General features: G+C 39.0%; 1 protein-coding gene across 1 annotated transcript in view; it reads left to right on the top strand.

The window, feature by feature from the left end:
• The window catches only part of Apkc (atypical protein kinase C), a gene marked incomplete at its 5' end in the record, with an annotated part of 203,402 nt that overhangs the window by 176,636 nt on the left and 1,613 nt on the right, over nt 1-25,153 (top strand). The window contains 10 exon segments of the mRNA NM_001043458.1: nt 10,405-10,455; nt 14,635-14,720; nt 15,146-15,345; nt 17,646-17,799; nt 19,249-19,469; nt 20,145-20,325; nt 21,932-22,144; nt 23,369-23,536; nt 24,123-24,238; nt 24,852-24,981. Of these exon segments, the coding sequence (NP_001036923.1) occupies nt 10,405-10,455; nt 14,635-14,720; nt 15,146-15,345; nt 17,646-17,799; nt 19,249-19,469; nt 20,145-20,325; nt 21,932-22,144; nt 23,369-23,536; nt 24,123-24,238; nt 24,852-24,939 (1,478 nt within the window). The 3' untranslated portion in view covers nt 24,940-24,981.

The raw sequence follows: 25,153 nt of genomic DNA, 5'->3' as shown, positions 1-25,153 counted from the left end.
TGATTGGCGTCTCCTTTTAAGCGTGCAAGCCTGTACTAGGAGACTCCGCTCTTCCATAGAAGCACTTTATATACTATAATACTACCAGTTAGTTATACATAACGGATGTGTGTGTGTGTGTGTGCGTGCGTGTGTATGTACCTACAGTACTATTCTTCTACCCCGACAACCAAAATTATACATGATTCAACAGTCGAGAACGCCACAGTCTTTATGTGACGGGCACGCACCAGATGGCTGTGTGTTACCCATGCATCAGCACGCTGAGTTTCTCGCCGGATCTTCTCAGCGGGTCGCGATTCCGATCCGGTAGTAGATTCATTCGCGAAACAGCTGCCCTCGAGTTGTTAGGTCTCCTTAGGAGGCGCTCGGGTAGCTGTTAGCTAATCCCACCCCTCTTGGCTGAGCCTTTACTCGCTAACCTGTCCTGGTAAAACTGGAAAAGCCTCAGGGCCACCAGTAATCCTTTAATCATAAAAAAAAGGAAAATGGGCTGTGTGCTTCTCTGCCTTGGAAGTTAATAAAAGTAGATAATTTCTTTAACCTTTTCACATATACATACTTTTTGCATGCAAAAGTTCGTCGATCAGAGACTTAATTAAGGTAAAAAGCTTACTGTACCTACGATAGGGGGAAGCTTTCGAGCATGAGTTTTGCGAACCCACAGTCGAGTGAGGTATCGGATAAACAAAGTAATAGGGAGACACCCCACTGTGTGCTATCGAGACAGCGGTGCACGGTGGGTGACCATTATTTTGGGATAGTCTTTTTGATTAAACAAAACTAAACAATATTGTTTGTAAATAGATTTTTGTTCACTAAAACTACACTACTTGTTGGTTTATTATTGAATAGTTAAATATGAAATCTCTATTTTTTTAATGCAGATTAAATATTTAAATATCACGGTGAAATATGTATATATGAATACTACAAAATTTTAACAAAAATGAAAATCTGATGCAAAACAAAATTAAATGACAAGATATCTACTATAGATAGCTCAAAAAAGACTGGTAAAATCTTGATAAAATTTAAATGGGAACACATGAGAAGCACTAATTCAAAAAAAAAACAAAATCGGTTCACCTACAAAAAAGTTCTAAGGCAACACATAAAACATGTTAAATCTTTAAGCTGCTTCCTTTTTCAGTTAAAAAATATAACAATGCTTTGAGTATTCTCTGCAAACTTTTATATCATCAGCGATTATAGACAATGGACGACTTACGCGCACCAAGTATGTATTAATAGCCCCTGATTCTTAGAAACTTAAGTGTGTCAGATGATAATTCAAGGCACTTGCAATAATGCGTCTATCATTTAGATTTTATATCGTTCCAAGATATTTAATAATAATAATATAACTCTTTATTGGATACCACATGTACAGAGTAAGCATATAACACAAATAATAGACCGTAACATAAATTGGCGGCCTTATCACTGAAAGCGACCAGCAACCTTACAGGGAGAGGAATAAGCAAACTAAAATGGACGGTGCTATATCTTAATAAACTTACATAAAAATATATACTTATATACACATGTGAAAAATAAATACAATATAAGATAGACTTACATACGATTAAATACAAATAAATACTAAAAATAGGCAAGTAACTACAAAATAGGTAGCAACTTATACAGTTATATCGTAGGAGTCATATTATTGTGCAAGGACATTATTTGCTGCTTAAGGGTAGTGCATTCCATAAACGGACTTCTTCAACCGCAAAGGAATGGTCATAAAATATCGTCCCGTGAGCCGAAAACTTCAGCATTAAATTTCGAAGTACTGTGATAAATTTTCCTACCCACTTTTTATTCTTTAAGCCGAAATATTTCCTAATAGAAGGAATTAGAATGGTGGATACCATCAGCCTCACAATGTGCTAATAGAACGCTGTAGAGTAAAATGCTTAGATGTGTGGAACGAGCTCACAGCCCACCTGGTGTTAAGTGGTTACTGGAGCCCATAGACATCTACAACGTAAATGCGCAACCCACCTTGAGATATAAGTTCTAAGGTCTCAAGTATAGTTACAACGGCTGCCCCACACTTCAAACCGAAACGCATTACTGCTTCACGGCAGAAACAGGCGAGGTGGTGGTACCTACCCGTGCGGACTCACAAGAGGCCCTACCACCAGTAAAAATGAAATTATCACTGACACAACATAACATATAAACTTTATCCGCGTCCTAATTAAAATCATAGCCAACCTAACGCTCGGTTTTCATCAAAACAAACTTAAAAAGTATACTGGTTAAAAGTAAATCTATTAGTCCATACTATTTACGGAGTCATAAGGGCGTCGTCACGACGCACCTAACAAATGCAAAACTTATGTAAAACTCACTAACTTTACCTATCAATTTAAATGTTCTTTCTTTCAAGACTTACGATAAAACTTTTTGTTTGCTTGATGTTAACAGAAGGGGATACTTTGAGCTTCGATTTGACATTTGCATTATAGTTATTAAAATTATTTCCGGCTTAGATAACGTAAGTGCTTGGTTTTTTTTTCATGACTCGTGAACGGCATTGGAAAAATAAGGATGTTAACTAGTATTTCGGTAAATAAAATAATAATATATTATACAATAAAAAAAAATACATTCTTTTTTATCTTCAATATAACGCGCAATGTATACCTAGTCTTGCCATAAATACTGAGACAAAAGAAAAAAAAAATCTATTGTAAATAACATTTATTACTTTTACAGTGCGTTAGTTTAATATAAAACAATTTAAAGTATAAAAAGCTTATTCGAAGTGGTCTCCATTGGCTGCGATAGTCCTTTAAACGTTGAGGCCACTTATCAATAGAAGCACGCACTCTTTCCATGGGAAAATTTTTACTAATACCAAGCGTATGGGGAGTTTTAAAAATTGCATTTGGGCTCCATACCTACTTTGTGTAATCACAGCGATTCGGTTCTCTTTATCACCCCACTCCATTTTAATATCGCAAAATATTGTACAATGTATTGGCGCCAAAATGAGAAAACTGACAGATAAAAATGACAGATTCCAAATTCAAATGTAATATTTTGTTTATTTTTAATTGTAACAGTATTTATGGCCAGACTAAGTATAACAACCAATAACACTTCGCTTTACTTTGCTGGTTTAAAAATCACCGATTTTTCGTTGCACTAAGTGAGTAAACATGTCGGAGGTGTTTGCTTTGGAGTTATTACCAAGCTCATACGTATCACAGACGTGAATGCAACTGCATGAAATGGAAGTCGCAATTTTATTGTATAATCGCTTTCACAGCTTTCAAGCAAGAACGTATTACTCTTTTGTCCCAAAAAGTAACTACAATATCGCTTAGCTAATGAATATTGATTTCCTCTGTAACTGTTCAGCGTTACTGGTGGTAGGACCTCTTGTGAGTCCGCACGGGTTTGTACCACCACCCTACCTATTTCTGCCGTGAAGCAGTAATGCGTTTAGGTTTGAAGGGTGAAGCAGCGGTTGTAACTATACTGAGATCTTAGAACTTATATCTCAAGTTGAGTGGCGCATTTAGGTTGTAGATGTCTATGGGCTCCAGTAATCACTTAACACCAGGTGGGCTGTGAGCCCGTCCACCCATCTAAGCAATAAAATAAATTTAAAAAAGTCACGTAGTCTAATTACAAAACAATATAAATCTGCTTAGAGACGGTTGGTCTGAAATTTCAAATTTTCACACCACTGTTATGTGTTAATAGTTTTAGTCCTACGAGTAATTATCTTAATTAACAACATAGCGATTGGCATCTTTAATAGCATGAAAAAACCAGAGACAATTTTGATCTTGCGAACAAGCCTCGACTACACATTCACAATTCAAAGATAAGCCACCATTGTCAAAGGAAATCAAAACAATCGTCTTGATTCCCCTTGAAGATATCAAACCTTTCGTAACAATAACGTGTCACCATACCGGGCGGATAACGTGCTGATCTTAACAAAGTACGTGTCTGTGAAGCTTCGATTACATTAGGCTCGGCTGAAGATAACATTATCGCATTTACAATACAATGTCATGTGTCTTGTAGCTTTTCATGTGTATTTTTGTTATACTTAACATTGATTTACTTAGTAATTATTATAGTTTAGATAGAATCACTGGTTGTAGATCTCATGGACGATCTGCCTCGCTCTGAACCGACCGAATTAAGATCAACACTCACGTGCGTCAGAGAGGAATCCAACGCGAAAAATCTTTTAATTAGCTTTGTAGACGAACTGCATATGGTACTCGAGGAATTTAAGTTCCAAAATCCCCACCATCGAAGGTACAGCAAGCTTTGCCTCTTAATCAAGTTTTTTTTTATTGCCCTTGTAGGCAAACGACCATACGACCCACCTGATGGTCTGTAGTTACCATCACCCATGGACTTCAGCAATGCCAGGAGCAGAGCCAAGCCGCTGCCAACCGCTTAATACTCTCCACAAGCCTCGTTTGAAGAAGGACATGTAAAGTCTTTGATATAGAGACTTTAAAAGTAAATTACACGAAAAGTTAGTGTATCTTTGACACTGCCAAGCCGCTGCCTACCGCTGAGGACTTTCCTCAAATCTCGTTCAAAGAAGAACATGGCGTAGCGCTTTTGAAACGTCGTGGATTGAAGTTCCAAAATCGGTAGTAACGTATACCAGTTTGAAATGCACCTGATCACCTTTTTTTGCCTACCTATCCTCGTGATATCAAGGAGTTATAGTAGCTTCAGCTTCACTAAACGTGTAGGCGAGCTCACGGTGCTCAGCCTGACGAATTAGCAAACACTAGCCCTAGCTAGGTCAGTGCTTCACTGAATCTACCACCGAGTTCAAAATCGCGACTCACTGAGGAGATATTTGACTACGAATAATACGAGAAAGAGCCGCTTAAACAATATTATTACATTTATATAGGTAGTTACAAAAACGATGTTCGAGATGACATTAATATTCTAGAAATAACTTGATTAGATTAAGTTATCTCGAAGAAACGATGTGATCCGTCAAAACATGCCAACCGATTTCCAATGGGTTTTAATACAAGCTATAATTTTACATATTCTCGCCCACGAAGTTTCTCGCCGGATCGTCTCAGTGGGTTGCGATTCCGATCCGGTGGTAGATTCTACAAAGCACTGCACTTGCTTGGCCTAGTGTTAACAAATTCTCTCAGGTTGAGCCCGTGAGCTCACCCACCCATCAGAGCGTAGTTGGAATATCCTCTTAGGGTAGCGAATAGATTCGGAAAATACAACATAATCTATCAAATTAATTTTAATTCAATTAGCCCTTTACAAGTCACAACACAAAGTTACTTTCGAATAAAATGTCGCCGAAATCGATTCGCAATGATCGCAAACATTTTATCGAAATTCTAAAACAAATGTTTATGTAAATTTTGCGGCGCGGCGCGCCTAACGAGCTGTATCGGATGCCGGAAACGGACCGGAACCGGCTACACTGGCTAACACGCGGCAATGTATGCGCTACTAGAGTACTCTACATAAATTTCGTTTTCTTTTTGCCAAAGCCTGATTAGTTGAAGATGGCGGCTCAATTAGCGTTTAATGACCCTCGACCATAGACACCACAAAGTGTTTACAGACTTTTTGTTATTTCCCAATGTTCAAATAGGAACACGCATTGCTGTACCGCACACACAGTTACTATTCTTTGTAAACCCCACCACCGTCAGTCAAGAAGTAATGACATAAGAAGATAAAGTCAATATTCTTCTATGGACTATTGATGAAGTAGTATCCATGTAAACGGACATAAAATATTGTATGCCCATTTCTACCGCAAAGCAATCGTGAAGAACACCAGCTCTTCAAAGCAAATAAAACTTTGTTCTTATACATTAAAGCATATATCGAATTAATCGCAACTTTGATCGTATATTAAGGTGAATTTAAAAAATGTGTTTCAGTATCGGAGGGCGTCCTTACCTATCGCACGTACCATGTTTTGAGTGGTCTAGTTACCAACTTATGACGTTCTTCTGAATATCACGGTTTTTTTATTATGACCAGCTCCTGATCCATTTAGTAAATGCCGACGTACCAAATACACAGTCGGAAACAGAGCAAAGTCTGAAAAATGTCTCAAAAACGCAAGGCTTTTTGTAGCGAAATTACGACAGGTTGGTAGGTAATGTGTGAAATCCTGTAATCGGTAACCTGTGATGGTTTGTTAAGACAACAAAAGACACTAGCAGTATGTTGAGCAGAGCATCAAATAAAAAGGTTAAAACGCTTAACATTAAACAGGTTAGTTGTATAATAAATAGATAAACAGATTGATGACACGTCTCTTACTACATCTATCGCCAAAGTCCAACAAAATAAATCCCGAAAAACGGAACTGTCAACAAACGGAGACAATCAGTGTGATATTCTAAAAGCCCGACCTGTAATATTATCTAAAATAAACACACTCCCCCTGTTTTACTCCAAAATTATGAATTATTGATGCTTTCAGGTTACAGAAAATAATGTAGTACTGGCTGACAAATTTAGTAAAAGGTACAGAAATCGTTTTTCAGTGTCGACTTAAATACATGTAGAAAACTTTATAATTACGGACAATGTAAAAAGAGACATTAGTTAGACCAAGTGGCAGAACTCAAAATGCTCCAGGCTTTAGATCGAAGGAGGAGTTGAAATCTGAGAAGGCATCCGAAGAAACAAAAGAAAATCACACAAATAAAATCGCCTCAAGATTTCTGATCAACATTGTCAATCTAAATGTCTCCACCGACCGAATCGCCTCCACCAATTTATTCAATCACCGAATCATGATTGTCCTCGGATTAGTGAGAACCGATTCAGCTCAATTTACCGCTGTCAGTTTTACGATTCAATTGCACATTACATGGTGCGAGGAACCTTAAAATGAGGGTAATATGCGAAAATGCGTCCACAAAGAAAATTTCAAAAAGAATTCGATGTTTCCGATTTCGAATAAGCACAAAAGTTTTCATGTACATAACATTGTCAATAAAATAAATAAGTATGATTCTATTTTAAGCATTTTTTTTCCTCTAAACTCCTAAATGCACAGAACAAAAGTACTAAAATTTAAATTGTATGTTATATACATAATATATAATAATATAGTAGTAGGCCTTGACGGATGCTTTCAAATAGTCATGATTTTACCAAAGCGATTAATTAAGTCATCAAAACTGTTTCATGTTATAAAATAACTTTGCAATAATATATGTACCTTAATATGTAGCCTATCATATAACAGAAGATATTTTTACAAATAGCTACGCTAGCGACATTTCATATACCTACGAATAAATAATAAGTCATTTTTATTTTATATGTATATTTAAAACTTATAAGTATGTGTATCAGTCTCTGGAGCCCGTGGTACTGGGAATCCTGCTTTGGGACCAAAAGACCACATGCGATTTGTCCTTGATTTTTTTTTTTATTTCCTCAATATTAATTTCTTACGGAATGATTCGATTCACTAAAACAAAACCACTTAGGCTGTGCAATGTTCGCCATCTTATTGAAGTACAAAACGTAACTTCAAACGAAATACTCTTGAATCAAGAAGCACCCCGATGGATCCATTTGGATGGAAACATCTCGAACAATTTATTGAAATGTATTAGAATTTTGTGTCTGAAAATCGATACAACTTTACTGTGTCAAGTTATCGCCGTGGACTGAACAGAAATGTCGATTGAGAAACATCAGATTAGGTTAACTTAATAATTTATTTATTTTATTACGAAAAACGGAAAATATAAAAGTCTTCACCGGGAAATGTATATAAAAATGTTTAAGTATTGTTTTCAGTGTTCACGCGTCCCTACTCAATGTTGGCAAAGTTATTTACGTTACGACTTGAAAAGTAAAAAATTCTCAATTAAACTTTTTTTTGTGTATGGTACACAACAATTTTTGTATATATATGAACTAACTATACCTTAGATCAGCGGACGGGGAACCGGGGTAAATTACCCCAAATGGGGATAAATGAAGTTTTGGGGGGTAAAAATGAAACGTTTATGGGTAAAAAGTATATAATATATTAAAGAGAAACTTCCTTAGAATCGTTGTGATTTCAAACTCAAAACAAGAAATTATCACTTACTTATATTTTGTGTGGGGGCGATTTTTTTTGCCTCAACTGTATATTACATATATTATTATTATTACATATATATACTATTATTACAGTTTTGTATTACTAGGTTATTACATTGATAAATTGAATAAATGATGTTTAAATTATTTTTTTAGTTATTCAAAATTATCATGGGGGCTATAATATGAAAGATGCTAAAAAGAAGCATTTGGTTTTTTTTTTGTTTTTCGCCATCTGACATAAAAATATTTGGGGGTAATAATTAAAAAAGTTCCCCGACCGCTGCCTTAGATGATTATTTCTTGAAAACTATTTATTGCTTTTCATGTGGCGTGATTTAAATTTTATCTCAGAAGTATTCTTTGAGTTAACCTTAACAACGGATACTTAATTGGATTGGACCAACTTAATGATATGCTCATTTTATTTTGTTGAAAGTTGGTTATCTTTTTTTGATTTTTTTTCGATTATATTCTAAAAACATAAGTAAGCGTAAACAATTTAAAAGTAAATATCGTACTCCAGAAATCAATAATGGATAAATAATTTTAGACTTTGCACATAGTACAGCTTTGAGATATTTATTAAATTTTTAAATGTGTATTGGAAATTGTATGTACGTATTGTCTACGATATTTACAGTAATCAATCTGTCTGTTGGTAAAACGTCAAACATAAAAATCAGATCGGATCTTATCCGACAAAAGCCAAACCGCGCTAACTGAATGTTCACTTTAAATTTTCAATTCCCTCGTAACATTTCAACTAAGAAAACAAAGAGTCGGGATAGACAACTATAGCAGTTCAACTTTCCAGTTTTAAGTATTTCTGTTTTACCGAAGACCAAAATGCAATTTCGTTTCGTGCAAAATAAAATAAAGAGTGCAAAATGGCCGCTATTGTGGCCGCGTTGGCGCCAGTTTTGTTGTCTGTGGTCTGTGAGAATGCAAAGAGTCGGGTCGGTATGGAACTTCTTTATGGTTAATATAAATCCGTTTTGAAAGTACACTTTCCTACTTTTGTTGATGCAACTGGAATAAATACATATTTTTCTACTAGTTTTTATTTTATTACCTAGACGGGTGGACGAACTCACGGCCCACCTGATGCTAAGTTATTACCGGAACCCATAGACATCAACAACGGTAATGCAACCATCCACCTTGAGGTATGAATTCTTAGTCCCAGTTTTATAATACAGCGACCCATTTATCAAACTGAAAGGCATTACTGCTTCACGATGAAAATAAGCAGGGTTGTGGTACCTACCCTTACCGCCCTACCAGTATCTATGCAATTCTAAATTTTACGAGTTTGAATTTTATTTCACGATGTTATGTCTTCATCGTGGAAGTTGTTCGTATTAAGTACGTATTTCATTAGTAAAATTGGTAACTGCGTGTGGGATTCGGAGTGGACAGAGTCGCATCGCGCGATACGAATTCACCGTGCGTTTTATCCTTTATGCCACGATAACTTCAGAACCTTATGCCTCGAGAATGGTAGGCATTTTCGTAGTGAAGCCTTTGAACTCCACCGTGAGTTCATCGACATTGACGTAACCGCACTCGTCGAACTCGGCAAAGAGTTCGACGTCCAACCTAACCCATGCATCAGCCCGCCGAGTTTCTCGCCGGATCTTCTCGGCGAGTTGCGATTCCGATCCGGTAGTAGAATCATTCGCGAAGCAGCTGCCCTTGAATTGTTAGGTCTCCTTTGGAGGCGCTCGGGCAGCTGTTACCAAATCCCATCCCTCCTGGCTGAGCCTGTTCGCCCACCTGTCCTGGTGAAACTGGAGAGGCCTCCGGGTGACCAGTAATCCCTTATGATGGTATCAGTAGTTATAAATATTTTATGAACAGATATGAGAATAAGGGTTATTTTGATAATATCCTGAAAAGCACCCCACGCTTTTTTACAATATTTTTTTTTTCTTACACTATTTTTAATTCAAATTTATTAAAATTATTTTCTATTTTTTAGTTGGATTTTCTATAAAAGCATATTTTGTTAGTTTTTTTAAACTATTATTTATTTTTCATTTTTTAGTTGAATTTCAATTTTTTCAATTATTATTTTTTTCATATTGAATTGTCATCGGTCCTTATATAAGTATACCAAATTTCGAGTTAATCCGACGTTTTGAAGGGGTCAAAATCATGTTCAAAGATTCCATACGTCTGAAGCTAATAAAAGCGTATTAAAAATAGCATTTAACTACCCAGTGTTCTTCTTATATCTTTTGTCGGCTGTATCACGTTTTGTTAAAATACTTTTATTTCTTCTTGTTACAGTGTTCCCGAACGTGCCGGCGGCGCCGGGCATGCCCTGCGCTGGTGAAGACAGTGAGTAGACAGATTCCTTTGTTACATTTTTCTATCGTATTTTTTTGTACTCTGTATTCCGACTAGAGTTTCGAGCGCTTTTTGTCAAAAATTTACTGGCGGGATTCCCTCAAATCTTCTATATATTAATACGTGAAGCAAAAACTTTGTACCCCTTTTTACGAAATTTGCGCGGACGGAGGAGTATAATATTTCCCAAACTCATAGAGAATATAGAGAAGGACTGCAGAATGTTATTTTTTTTTTTAAATATGCATAAATACATTAAATCAATAAAAATAATCATTACACACACTACCATGTACTTGAAACACACACGCATGCATGCTATTTGTTTACTGTCAAACTTTTCTTAGTCTGTGGTCAAATTGAGAATAGACTAAATATTGTTTATCTTTATTAATATTTGTCTAAAGTGTAGTCTTGGTGTAATCTGTGAATAAAGAAGTATAATAATCTTTGACAATAGAACCTTAATAATGTTCAAACTTATAATTTCAATTATAGTCGAATTTCGACTACTGCGGGACCACTAGTTTGTGTAAATATTCAACTTTGAATTTTAACTCGGTGGTTGTAAGTTGACTTCTTTATTGCACCAAGTGATTTCTTTTTTTATGATTGAGGGATTACTTGTGACCCGGAGGCCTTACCAGTTTCACCATGACAGGTGGGCGAGCAAGGGTTCAGCAAGGATGGTTACTGTTAATTTAGCTAATTAGGTGGTCGAAGCCTCGTCTGCGAAGTCGGACTGCTTCGCTGTAGAAATGAGAACGGTCTGTCAACCTGTGCGGATTCAAATACCACGATAATTACGACAATTTATAAATTTAGTGGGTTTTATTGTTTTACCGTACTTAAAATGTGGATGTTGATCGTGAATTATTACTTAGAAGATATGTTTCCATTTGGCATAATCACATCGCTCGACATGAGATACAAAGAGAAATATGAAATCTGTAAATATTAATAATTAATAATAATAATAATAACTGTGACCAAAACACGCACGGTCCTCCGGCGTCATTTTAGGCTTCAATATATTGTGGGTACCAGAGACAGATAAACATACTTATATATACATACATATATAGATAATAAATACTTCAAACAAAGAGCAAGAACACCTGTTCATCACACAATGTTTGCCCGATCTGGGTATCGAAACCACGACCCTCGGTACAACAGGAATCGTCGCTGACTATTGCACCATTGAGTCAGTCAGAATTTGACCTAGCAACCAGTCATTTCGCCAGTAAACTTGGCCTAACAGATAATAGTAAAGAATCTGAAGTTGATAATCAAATCACAAATCGTTCTAACGAAGCCAAATTAAGAATATCAAAATACAATTAAAACTTCAGAACGAGTTTACATTGTTTCAAAACTTTCATCAAACAACCTTAGCTATTTCATAAAAAGTTTGACGAAGCTTACATAGTAATATATAAGAGACAATAAACACGCACTCATAGAATTACGAATTTATACCAATGTAATTCGGGCCTGTAATTAAATCCTTGTGAAACTTTTAATTGCTCGGGATATTAGTTTCGAAGCGTTTTATAACCAGATAAGTGTTTGAATGGCGAAGCTGTTCATTATTAATATGAGTTGGATTACATTTCGATTGGTTTTTAATTTTGGTAGATTACGGAAATAGGTTCGCCAACTATGTTTGAACAGACTGGCAATGCGTCATTCAGGTATTGGTACACTTCTGCTAAAGCTTTATTTAACCCACAGAAACAACCTATTGAGTTTCTGGCCGGATCTTTTCAGTTGGCCGCGATTCCGATATCAGCCAAGCACTGTTCTTGCTAGGGCTAATGTTAACAAACTCTCTCAGGCTGAGACTAGTATGCTGATAGCCTTGAGAGGATACTTCAGCTTTATCCTAACGTGTAGGTGAGCTCACAGGGCTCAAACCGGAAGTGTTGCTAACACTGGCCCAAGCAAGAGCAGTGGTTTGCAGAATTTACCACCGGATCGGAAACGCGACCCACTGAGAAGATCCAACGAAAAACTCAGTGGGCTGTGTCTATGGGTTAATTTACTCGTCGAGCCCTTCGTCGCAAGTGACGGGTTCGGCGAGGACGGTGAACGATGCTTGAGGTACCTAAAAGCACTGTTAATGGATCGGGAGGATCCGTAATGACGTGCTTAGGACGACATCGACTGTTTACCATTCGATCCACCGGATCGGGTATGTAATTTACGACGACCACGACAAGATGGTTTTCGTGTCATGCTGCCATCTCAAAGAGGCGCAATGATGCCTACTGTAAATACTTACTGAGTAAGTCAAGCTCCAGGTCATCATGGAGATCCACCATCCTTAAGAACCATGGTGCTCCGACGGCTATCCTGCAAAAACGGTATTAAATGACTTGAAGGGGTTTCAAGTTAGTGCGGGCCGCGTAGGCGAACACTACACTTGCTTAGGTCATGACGGAGCGTATGCAAGTTTTGTAGAGTGTCACCTTATTACGAAGGGACAATTTACTTCGCTGAGACTAGTGAGGTCGCCAGCCAGTCTTATATAAGCAAAGAAAAAAAACGGGATTGGCTAATCACATTCAAGTTGCGATGTCAAATGACTCAGAGAACTACGGATGGACCGTGTGCTCGAACTTAAAAAAAAAACAGATTAAGGCCGAAAACTGTGTCATCGAAAAAAATATATCGATAATAGCCACCATTAAAATCGATAATCAGTAACGTAATATTTGTTTCTTGAAACGATGATAAGATAATATCGATAACTTATTTTAGTATCGCTCGGTGAGCGATGCCATGTATCGCCAATGTCTTGTTCTGTTGAAATCTTCCACTACTTGTCAGGTTCGGTATATAATATTAGTAGTGAATACAATACAAAAACGTGCGACATACGAAAGATGTGGTATCTCGAAAAACGATTATAGCTATCAGTTGATCACAAACGTAGAGTTAGCTGCTCGCTTCGTTAATATTTACAGAGGAAAATGTCTTGTTTATTCTCGTTTAAATAAACATAAGTGTTCAATTTATTTTTTAGTGTTATTTAGTGTATTTTTTATTAATAGACATTTTACCATTAAAGTTTTCAATTAAAAATGTGACGTATCTGAAAAGAGCGAAGTGCCAGATTGTTGCCAGTGAATATTAATTTAAAATAGAAATGGCACTTGGGACTTTATTGATCGATTGCGAAAGTGAAGACCCGACAAGGGTATTCGGAGTTTATTTGGGTTTGTTTGTCCTATATTTGAAGAGTGATTAATATGAGTCAATCGTTTCCTTTGATATTTTATTAGAATTTTACATATTCGTTTGCTAATCTATAAATTTTCCAATTTCAATGCATTTTTTAAGTGATAAAGAGAATTAAATCGATTCTTTTCAAGGCTGCTAATTATTAAGAATACTGATAGCGTCCGTCCGGAGTTTGGGTGTATTTTTACCGGTATAAAGGCCGTGGAAAGACTCGAGAGCTTAGTTTCAAATTCAATAACTTAAGTTAAAATTCTATCTTCAACTAAATCTCTAATACAAAACTCGGGATGCGCCTATGTATGTATCATCATTTCATCATCATTATCCTGCCCTTCTCCCTCCCAGTCACCTGGGGTCGGCGCAACATGTTTTCTCCTTCTATACTCTTCTATCATATACCATTTCTTCGCTCACTCCCCTCCTACCCATATCGTCTTTCACACAATCCATCCATTTCTTCTTAGGTCTACCTCCTCCTCTATAACATTTAAATTTAAAATTCCTAAAAAAAATCCTGCTGTTACGAAAAAATTGCCAAAAATTAAGAATAAAACAATTCAGATAGGTTGACAACTTTAATCTTAATGCTTTTCTTGTGTATGAAATAAAGTAATTGTCCACTGAGCTTTTCGCCGGATCTTCTCAGTGGGTCGCGATCCCGATCCGGTGGTAGATTCTGCGAAACACTGCTCTTGCTAGGGCTAGTGTTAGCAAATTCTCTCAGATGGAGCCCGTGAGCTCAGCTACCATTCCACGCGTAGCTAGAATAACCCCTTAGGCTACCGGCGAATAAATAGGAAAAATATTCATTTCCACATCTATAATACTTCTATTGATTACTATCGTGAAAAGTAGAAGAAATTAATGTTTATATAACCGCAACCGAATATGCTCAGAAATATATTTATGTATCAATTTCAGGGAGCATATACAGGAGAGGAGCACGGCGGTGGCGTAAACTGTACCGCGTCAATGGACACATCTTTCAAGCTAAAAGATTTAATAGAGTGAGTTTTTGTTACCGTTACGTATTCGTGTTTTTTTTATTGCTTAGATGTGTGGACGAGCTCAGGGCCTACCTATCTGATGTTAAGTGGTTACTGGAGCCCATAGACATCCTCAACGCAAATGCGCCACCCACCTTGAGATATAAGTTCTAAGGTCTCAGTATAGTTACAACGGCTGCCCCGCCCTCCAAGCCGAAACGCATTACTGCTTCACGGCAGGAATAGGCAGGGTGGTGGTACCTGCCCGCACGGACTCACAAGAGGTCCAACCACCAGTAAAACAACGTAAATAACAAACAACAACCTGATCATGACTAATCCTCCATTACATTAAATATACTCATAGACTCTTATGAAAAGATTTTATTTTTTTAAATATCGAGTTTCCGTTTACGAATAACACTTTTAATTACCTATATCCACAGCGCGCTTTCTGTGCCTTCTGCCAAGACCGCATCTGGGGCCTCGGAAGACAGGGCTTCAAATGCATCCAGTGTAAGCTGCTCGTTCACAAGAAGTGTCACAAGCTCGTGCAGAAGCCGTGCTCGAATGAGCATGTCGATCCCATTGAGGTCAAAGACGACGCGAACGGAGAGGCCACTTTGGGCCGGGCTTCTTCTGTCAGGTAAATAATATGAATGCCTATGTGTATGATTCATTTCGATAGTTATTATGTCTCACTCGCTCATTTCTCGTGCAGAAGTCGTCGTGGCCTAAGGGATAAGACGTCCGGTGCATTCGTATGTAGCGATGCAACGGTGTTCGAATCCCGCAGGCGGGTACCAATTTTTCTAATCAAATACGTACTTAACAAATGTTCACTATTGACTTCCACGGTGAAGGAATAACATCGTGTAATAAAAATGAAACCCGCAAAATTATAATTTGCGTAATTACTGGTGGTAGGACGTCTTGTGAGTCCGCACGGTTAGGTACCACCACCCCGCCTATTTCTGCCGTGAAGCAGTAATGCGTTTCGGCTTGAAAGGTGGGGCAGCCATTGTAACTAATTATACTGAGACCTTAGAACTTATATCAGTGATAAATAGTAATAAATAAAAGATGATAAAATGTCAGTAAATTAAAAAAAAACTCTCACAAAACTACATATTTATATCGTAGTAATCTAGTTTGCTTTTCGTTGTACAGTGGTTTATGCGTGCCCATTGCATGAGAAGTCGTTTTTGTTATATTTAAATTCATGAATGTAACCACTGCCACTAAAAAAATACATAAATAGGCAAAGGCAATGGCAATATTATAAGTTACTACCTGTACCCGTCCGCTTCACTGGGCATTTAAAATTAACATTATTATTTCTCACCCCCACAAAGATTCTCATCATTAACGCCCCCGCAACTGGTGTAGGGAGTCAAACGCTTATATAAATATTAGCCTATCCGTTAAGTACATGTATTTTCTACTTGGATACCAAGTTTCAAGTCAATCGGATGCACGGTTCAGTAGTTATAACGGAACATCCGTAAAAACCACTAGATTTATATATTAGTATAGATTATATGAATAAGCAAAGATAAAGCTATTCATTAACATTTTCTCTTACGTTTGTCAATCGATTTTTTTTATTATTTTGTTCTTTCAGTTACTTAACAACAAAAATATACATGCTATATCTAGTTAAAAAACTAAAAGAAAACGCATAAATAGCGAACCGAACTAACAATTAATTTCATATATTTTTTTATCCAGTCGATACTGGTCGCCAGTTTGAATCGTAAAAACTTTTAATGGTGGCTTTTTAACGGAATCTCGAAAACTGCGGAAAACACTAAACACTTACATCTTAATGTCTATAGATACAAGATTAAAATGTAAAATCATAAAAAAAAAAACAAAATGGAGTACAATATACAAAAATTTATCATTGAATTGCAATGATACGTTATCTGTGTTTGAGCTGTTGCTGTGGCCATCTAAAGTAATGTCAGCCGCTTACGTCGGTACCGAATTTTTCTGTAAGATTATGATTATATGTAAATATATCAGTAGACCTGTGAATTCGTCCCTTTTTATTTCTTAGAAGAAAAAAAATTGTTTTATTTTTTATTGCTTAGATGGGTGGACTAGCTCACGGCCCACCTGAGTGGTTACCGGAGCCCATAGAGATCTACAACGTAAATGCCGCCACCCACCTTGAGATATGAGTTCTAAGGTCTCAGCATAGATACAACGGCTGCCCCGCTCTTCAAACCGACACGCATTATTGCTCCACAGCAGAAATAGGCAGGGTGGTGGTACCTACCCGTGCGGACTCACAAGATGTCCTACCACCAGTAAAAACTGATGTAAACGACTATTCCAGTGCTCCAATCTCGCAGACAAATCCATTTTTAATACGCTATTATTAGCTTCAGACATGTATGTATGTGTTTAACGGAATCTTTGACCATGATTTTGACCCCCTTCAAAACGTCGGATTAACTCGAAATTTGGTATACTTATTAAGAACCGATGACAATTCAATATTTAAATAAATATTGAGGAAAAATATTGAATAAATTGAAATTCAACTAAAAAATGAAATATAAATAATAGTTTAGTAACTAACAAAATACGCTTTTACATAAAATCCAACTAAAAAAAGAAAATAAATTTTAATAAATTTGAATTGAAAAATAGTGTAAGAAAAAATGATTTTATTGTAAAAAAGCGGGGGGTGCTTTTCATATTATCAAAATAACCCTTCTACTCATCATATCTGTTCATAAAATATTTATAGGTAACTACCATGCATTTTAATTCAAAATGTTAAAATTTATTTTCTATTTTTTAGTTGGATTTTATATAAAAGCGTATTTTGTTAGTTTTTTAAACTATTATTTATTGTTTCTAATTCAAAACGTGCTTTTGTTAAGCGAAAAAAAGGATATAAATTTAAATTGAGCTTTATTCGGTTGGTATAAGGTCTCGTGCGGAGGAACAGCCCCCTCTGCCGGAGACGCCGCCGGCGCCGGCGCCCCCCGCCCGCCCCGAGGAGCTGGAGCCGGGCTCGCAGCGGCAGTACTCGCTCGACGACTTTGAGCTCATCAGGGTCATCGGACGTGGCTCTTATGCCAAGGTATGAAACGAAAAAACTTCACCATATTTGATTAAGGAAACTCCAACAATTGTCTGCCAAACAATCTGTGTAACTATAATAACACCACAAATCGTCTTCTCGCATTAAAACTGTATAATCTTAAAACTTACTAATTTTACAGGAGAGTGTTTTAAAGGTTTAACATATGATATTTTTAATGTTAATCATCTTTGCAAATTTTATTTTTTACCAGTTACATTATCTGTTTTTTAAAGTAAGATAAAATTATGTATTAATTTTGTTAATAGTAGTAAACATAGGTAAACTAAAAAAATTCGGGCCAGACATAGTCAGTTACTGTGCTGTTACTGTACAGATTTTCTTACTGGACCTCTTGTGAGTCCGCACGTGTAGGTACCACCACCCCGCCTATGTCTGCCGTGATACGTTTGTTGGGGTTCAAGGGGAAGTTTGTAAAGTTCCAAAGAGTTAGTATGTTGTTTGAGCACATTTATTATATTGGTTAAGCACAGATGGTAACGTCTTAACGAGTGCGTGTTGCTAAGTGCACTGCTCTAAGAATATAATAAAATAACCTGACACCACAATGACGACGCACGGTGTGTCAACGTATTGGTTAGGTATGTACAAACCGTACAGCGTTTCGGTTTGAAGGGTGGGGCAGCCGTTGTAACTATACTGAGATCTTAGAACTTATATCTCAAGGTGGGTGGCGCATTTACGTCGTAGATGTCCGTAGACAGCTCCAGTAACCAATTAACACCAGGTGGGTTGTGAGCTCGTTACTCGATCGATACATCTGTGTGCTTAGCGATCGATATATTTGTATAGAGTTGGGACGTTTGCCTATGTTTGCCGCTAGGTGCGCTGTTCGGACTATACAAATTTGAGTTAACTCTTACGCTATCGAGAACGTTAAAAAACTCGCACTAAGCACACTACACTCTCTACATATCTATACTAATATTGTAAAGAGGAAAGATTTGTTTTTTTGTTTGTTTGTATTGAATAGGCTCCGAAGCTACTGAACCGATTTGAAAAATTCTTTCACTGTTTGGAAGCTACATTATTTCCGAGTAACTTAGGCTATAATTTTTTTTTTTTAAATTAGTCTTCCTTTCTAAAGCTCCAATAATGTAACCCAAGGTGTAAAAAAAATACCTAAAATATTCTTTACATCGCGTGCCCTGCGAAAACTATCGATAATAAAATAAAATAATGTACTACGACTTTGTAGAACACGTTATTATTTACAAAAAGTGTCACCGACAGCATATGTCTAACTATTATGCCGCAATAAGTGTTCTTTTTACAACAAAAATAAAACAACGTCAAACATCGTTGAAATTTTTGTTAAAGACCCGAGCGGAGCGGGAGCGGTCCGCTTGTGTACTATAAAACAGCTTATTATTTTGTTGTTTTTATAATGTATTCAATAAAAATCCGAACGTAAAATTAATATTTCAGGTGCTGATGGTAGAATTAAAACGCACGAAGCGCATATACGCTATGAAGGTGATAAAGAAGGCGCTCGTCACCGACGACGAGGACATCGACTGGGTTCAGACTGAGAAACACGTGTTCGAGACCGCCTCGAACCACCCATTCCTGGTCGGCCTGCACTCCTGCTTCCAAACACCGAGCAGATTGTTCTTCGTGATCGAGTTCGTCAGGGGAGGGGATCTGATGTGAGTCGACATTGCGTTTATATGTCTATAATTCAGGGTCTCACTGTTAACGAATGTCGCGACCCCCGAAATACGCCTTACCACCAGAGTATCAGGAATATGAGATGTTTTAGGAAAGAGCTCACTATTAATCCGTAGTATATGAGAGAGGGAGAGAGGGAGAGAGGGAGAGAGGGAGAGAGGGAGAGAGGGAGAGAGGGAGAGAGGGAGAGAGGGAGAGAGGGAGAGAGGGAGAGAGGGAGAGAGAGAGAGAGAGAGAGAGAGAGAGAGTATTCTTTATACTACACCAAAAAAAAAATGCGATTTTTTACTGGTGGTAGGACCTTTTCTGAGTCCGCGCGGGTAGGTACCACCACCCCGCCTATTTCTGCCGTGAAGCAGTAATGCGTTTCGGTTTGAAGGGTGGGGCAGCCGTTGTAACTATACTTGAGACCTTAGAACTTATCTCAAGGTGGGTGGCGCATTTACGTCGTAGATGTCTATGTGCTCCGGTAACCACTTAACACTAGGTGGGCTGTGAGCTCGTCCACCCATCTAAGCAATAAAAAATAAAAAAGCATTAAATACAAAAAGGCTCTTAGTTTTACTAGATCGTTGTTTTGTTTCCCAAACTAGACTATAATTAGTTAGTAAGAAGTGGCTCGTAGTAAGTGAGTGAGGCGGTGCCGCGCGCAGGTTCCACATGCAGCGTCAGCGGCGGCTGCCGGAGGAGCACGCGCGGTTCTACGCGGCCGAGATCTCGCTGGCGCTGCACTTCCTGCACGAGCGCGGCGTCATCTACCGCGACCTCAAGCTGGACAACGTGCTGCTCGACCACGAGGGACACATCAAGCTCACCGATTACGGAATGTGCAAGGTGCGACGACTCTTTCGACCTGGCAAATCTGTACGCTACTTAATGACTTACTAGCCTGTGCTCCGGAAACAAATATATTCCATGACGGTTGGCAGTGATATGTATGATATGCTATGAAATCGTCGTAGCCTAAAGGATAAAACGTCCGGTGCATTCGTATCATGTAATGCACCGGTGTTCGAATCCCGCCGGCGGGTATCAATTTTTCTAATGAAATACGTACTTAAGAAAAATGTTCACGATTGACTTCCACGGTGAAAGAACACAGAATGGAAAGCAGTCGACGTCGTCCCAAACACGTCGTTTCGGATCCTCCCGATCCACTAACGGTGCTTCTAGGTACTTCAAGCACCGGTCACCGTTCTCGTAAATTAACCCATAGACACAGCCCACAGAGTTTCTCACCGGATCTTCTCAATGGGTCGCGTTTCCGATCCGGTGGTAGATCCTGCAAAGCACGGCTCTTGCTAGGATTCGTGTTAGCAACGTCGTCAGGTTTGAGCCCTGTGAGTTCACCTACTAGTTAAGGCGACGCTGATATAGCCTCTCAAAGCAAACAAGCAAGAGGGGTCGTCGTACCCCCTGACGGGGGCACGGAACGGGCCTCGGGGCAAACCCCATTACCCGGGATGAAACTCCCTGCCACACAGGGCAGGGGTGGATATAGTGCTGGGACGACATTGAGAGGTGAGGGAGCTGTTCGCTGCGTGTTCGGCGGCAATTTACATCTATATATACATATATACATAATACGATGGGCTGATGGTCTGCGTGGAGTGATGCCTGCGGCGGTGTCACCCCGGCGCCGGCTGCTGTCCTCTGTGTCCTATTCTATTTTTTTTTTTTCACGTACTAGTTAATGCGACGCTGATATAGCCTCTCAAGGCTCTCAGCTTAGGTAGGAAAAAAAAAGGCAACGTACCGTCTCGCTAATTAATGGCTTACTAACCTGTGCTCCAGAAACGAGTATACTCCATGATGGTTGGCAGTCGTCGTGGCCTAAAGGATAAGACGTCCGGTGCATTCGTATCAAGCGATGCACCGGTGTTCGAATCCCGCAGGCGGCAATGTTTCTAATAAAATCCGTACTTAACAATTGTTCACGATTGACTTCCACGGTGAAGAAATAACATCGTTTAATAAAAATCAAACTCGCAGACTAACAAATTTTTGAACTAATTTGCGTAATTACTGGTGTTGAGACCTCTTGTGAGTCCGCGCGGGTAGGTACCACCACCCTGCCCATTTCTGCCATGAAGCAGTAATGCGTTTCGGTTTGAAGGGCGGGGCAGCCGTATTGATGTCTGGTTACCGAAACATAAATGTGAGTGTATGTTTGTATTGATTAACGAAATGTACCTCAAAAGGCAGGTGGGAATGTAACATTAACTCGTGATGTCCAGGATCGTTATCGTGATCTGTGTGACTATTGCGAGTTTTTTAACTTCTCGATCGCGTAAAATTTAACTCAAACTTGTATGGAGTTCGAACAGCGCCTCTGGCGGCAAACGAAGTCGAATAGTTCCAACTTCATACAAAGTGAGTTAACTTTTACGCCATCGAGAACGTTAAAAACTCACTCTAAGCACACTGTACATTACTACAGGAGGGAGTGCGTCCGGGCGACACGACCTCTACGTTCTGCGGCACTCCCAACTACATCGCGCCGGAGATCCTCCGCGGCGAGGAGTACGGCTTCTCCGTGGACTGGTGGGCGCTCGGGGTCCTCACGTACGAGATGTTGGCTGGCAGATCGCCCTTCGACATCGCCCAAGCTGCTGACAACCCCGACCAGAATACAGAAGACTATCTCTTCCAGGTACACTATAATATTATACCTACTTTTTTGACATCAACAGACAGATACTCGTGCCTCGTTTATTACTAGATAAATACTAAATTGTAAAGAACTAAAATATAAAATGATATTTTAAAATTACAAAATTATAAAGTTTTATAAACGTTGAAAATTCGCTACTGGGCGATATCTGTGTTCTTAGTGCGAGTTTTTTAACTTTACGTTCGCCGCTAAGGGCACTGTTCGAACTCCATACAAATTTGAGTTAACTTTTACGGGATCGAGAAGTTAAAAAACTCTCACTAAACAAACTGAATTTAGCGTGCTAATATCGATTAGTTCTGGTACGGGTGGAATTAACCCAGAGACAGTCCACTAAGTTTCTCGCCGGATCTTCTAAGTGGGTCGCGTTTCCGATCCGGTGGTAGATTCTGCAAAGCACTGCTCTTGCTAGGGCCAGTGTTAGCAACACTCAGGTTTGAGCCCCGTGAACTCATCTACACACGTTAGGGTGAAGCTGAAATAGCCCCTCAAGGCTATCAGCATAGGTAGGAAAGAGAAAAAAACGGCGCTCCTGAAACTTGGTGCACGTGAAAGAAGTAATACTTCTTTTTCAATGTTTTGTACTGTGGTTAGCTTCATTTTTCATCCTTAAATCAGATTGCTCTTGTAATAGGGAATGCTGTGTATAAGAGATGTGACTTCTTCAACATTTATGTTATATATATATTTTTTAAATTATAGATCGAAAAATAAATATCAATATATTTTTTAAATACTTCATTAAAATATTTGACGCTATTCGTTGCTAGCGCTCGCATTGGCCTGTAACAGGTACACTACGCGCATGTGTTCGAGTGACACGCGTTCACTCTCGCTCTGTCTCTTTCTATTCCAAGGTAGCGTTAAACGTTTAACGCTACCTTGTTGGAAGTCGCATTAGAAGTTTAACTTAAAAAAAAAGTTTATTTTACCTTACACACCTTGTGAGAAGCGGTTACTGGAGCCCATAGACATCTACGACGTAAATGCGCCACCCACCTTGTGATATAAGTTCTAAGATATCAAGTATAGTTACAACGGCTGCCCCACCCTTCAAACCGTAACGCATTACTGCTTCGCGGCAGAAATAAGCAGAGTAGTGGTACCTACCCGTGCGGACTCACAAGAGGTCCTACCACCAGTAAAGTGCGAGTGATAGTACGAGTGTCCTCAACCACGGCCCGGCGGCGCAACGTTTTCCAGGTGATATTGGAGAAGACGATCCGTATCCCGCGCTCGCTGTCCGTGAAGGCGGCCTCGGTGCTGAAGGGCTTCCTCAACAAGAACCCGGTGGAGCGGCTCGGCTGCGGCGAGAACGGCTTCCTCGACATCGTCAACCATCCCTTCTTCAAGAGCATCGAGTGGGAGATGGTCAGTACCAAATAAAAACATAACAATACCGATCTTGATTCCTATAAGAATTACATACCCGATCTTGTAGACCGAATGGTAAACAGCCAACGTCTAAACACGTCATTATGGATCCTCCCGATCCATTAACGGAGCTTTTAGGTACGACAAGCACCGGTCACCGTCCTCGTCGAACCCGTCGCTTGCGACGAAGGGCTCGACGAATAAATTAACCCACAGACACAGCCCACTGAGTTTCTCGCCGGACCTTCTCAGTGGGTCGCGTTTCCGATTCGGTGGTAGATTCTGACGAAGCACTGCTCTTGCTAGACCAGCTTCAATTGCATTTTTGGTGTTTACCAAAAAAACAAGAATTTTTAATTAAGCTACTTCAATGTTTAAGGGTGCGATGTTTTTTCAAAATTTCAAATCTGTAAGTAAACCGCTTCGGGCCATGTAGCGTCAGGCGATCACGGGAACGCTTGTGGGGTATAGTTGAGGAGGAGTAGAGGGGGACAGAAGATATCGAGTGCAGCTGACCTCTCGCTCACTCCTAGAAGCTTCGAAATGGGTACTTTTTTAAATTAATAATTGTGTAACTTCACAGTTGGAGCAGAAACAAGTGGTGCCTCCGTTCAAGCCCCGTCTGGAAGGCGAACGGGACCTCGCCAACTTCCCGCCGGAGTTCACTGACGAGCCCGTGCATCTCACGCCCGATAACGAGTACGCACCTATTGTATTATTTAACTTTTTTTTTATTGCTTAGATGGGTGGACGAGCTCACAGGCCACCTGTTGTTAATTGGTTATTGGAGCCCATAGACATCTACAACGTAAATGCGTCACCCACCTTGAGATATAAGCTCTAAGGTCTCAATATAGTTATAACGTCTGCCCCACCCTTCAAACCGAAACGCATTACTGCTTCACGATGTTATTCCTTCACCGTGGAAGTCAATCGTGAACATTTGTTGAGTACGTATTTCAGTAGAAAAATTGGTACCCGCCACGGGATTCTAACACCGGTGCATCGCTACATACGAATGCACTGGACGTTTTATCCTTTAGGCCACGACGACTAACTGTAACATATTTGTAGTATACATACATAATACACCCTTAATTGACAATTGTGTTAATTTCTTTTCAAAGAAAAACACTCAAAACTAAGTTAATTTCAAATTAACATGATTAATATAAAGAATACATTATTCAAGACAAAGTTCGATGTTCCGAATCGCACAGAAAATACATTCGAAATAAATACCTTTTTTAAGATGGCAACAATGAGTCCAGTGTCCCAATGCGTGATTTACTTTGTGGTTTTTGTTTTTCAGGAGCGTGATCGCCGACATCGACCAGTCGGAGTTCGAAGGGTTCGAGTACGTGAACCCGCTGCTGATGTCCCTGGAGGACTGCGTGTGACAGCACGCCTGCCTGCTGCACCCGTACCACGAGCCCGGGACGGTACGTCTCCCCTTGTCTACTTCAGCCTAGTTCGGACTAGACGACTATTTTAGTCGAGTACCGAGTAATTTAGTAGCTAAAGCCTTGTTCGGACTAGGCGAGAATTTTAGTCTAGTACCGAATAATTTAGTTAAACTATTGGCTACTGCACATAAATCGTTCGTATTACGGT

This window comes from Bombyx mori, chromosome 3 (genome assembly GCF_030269925.1).
Source record: "Bombyx mori chromosome 3, ASM3026992v2".
Classification (NCBI taxonomy): Eukaryota; Metazoa; Arthropoda; class Insecta; order Lepidoptera; family Bombycidae; genus Bombyx; species Bombyx mori.
The sequence above is the reverse complement of the archived record's forward strand: the minus strand, read 5'-3'. Positions and strand labels throughout refer to the sequence as shown.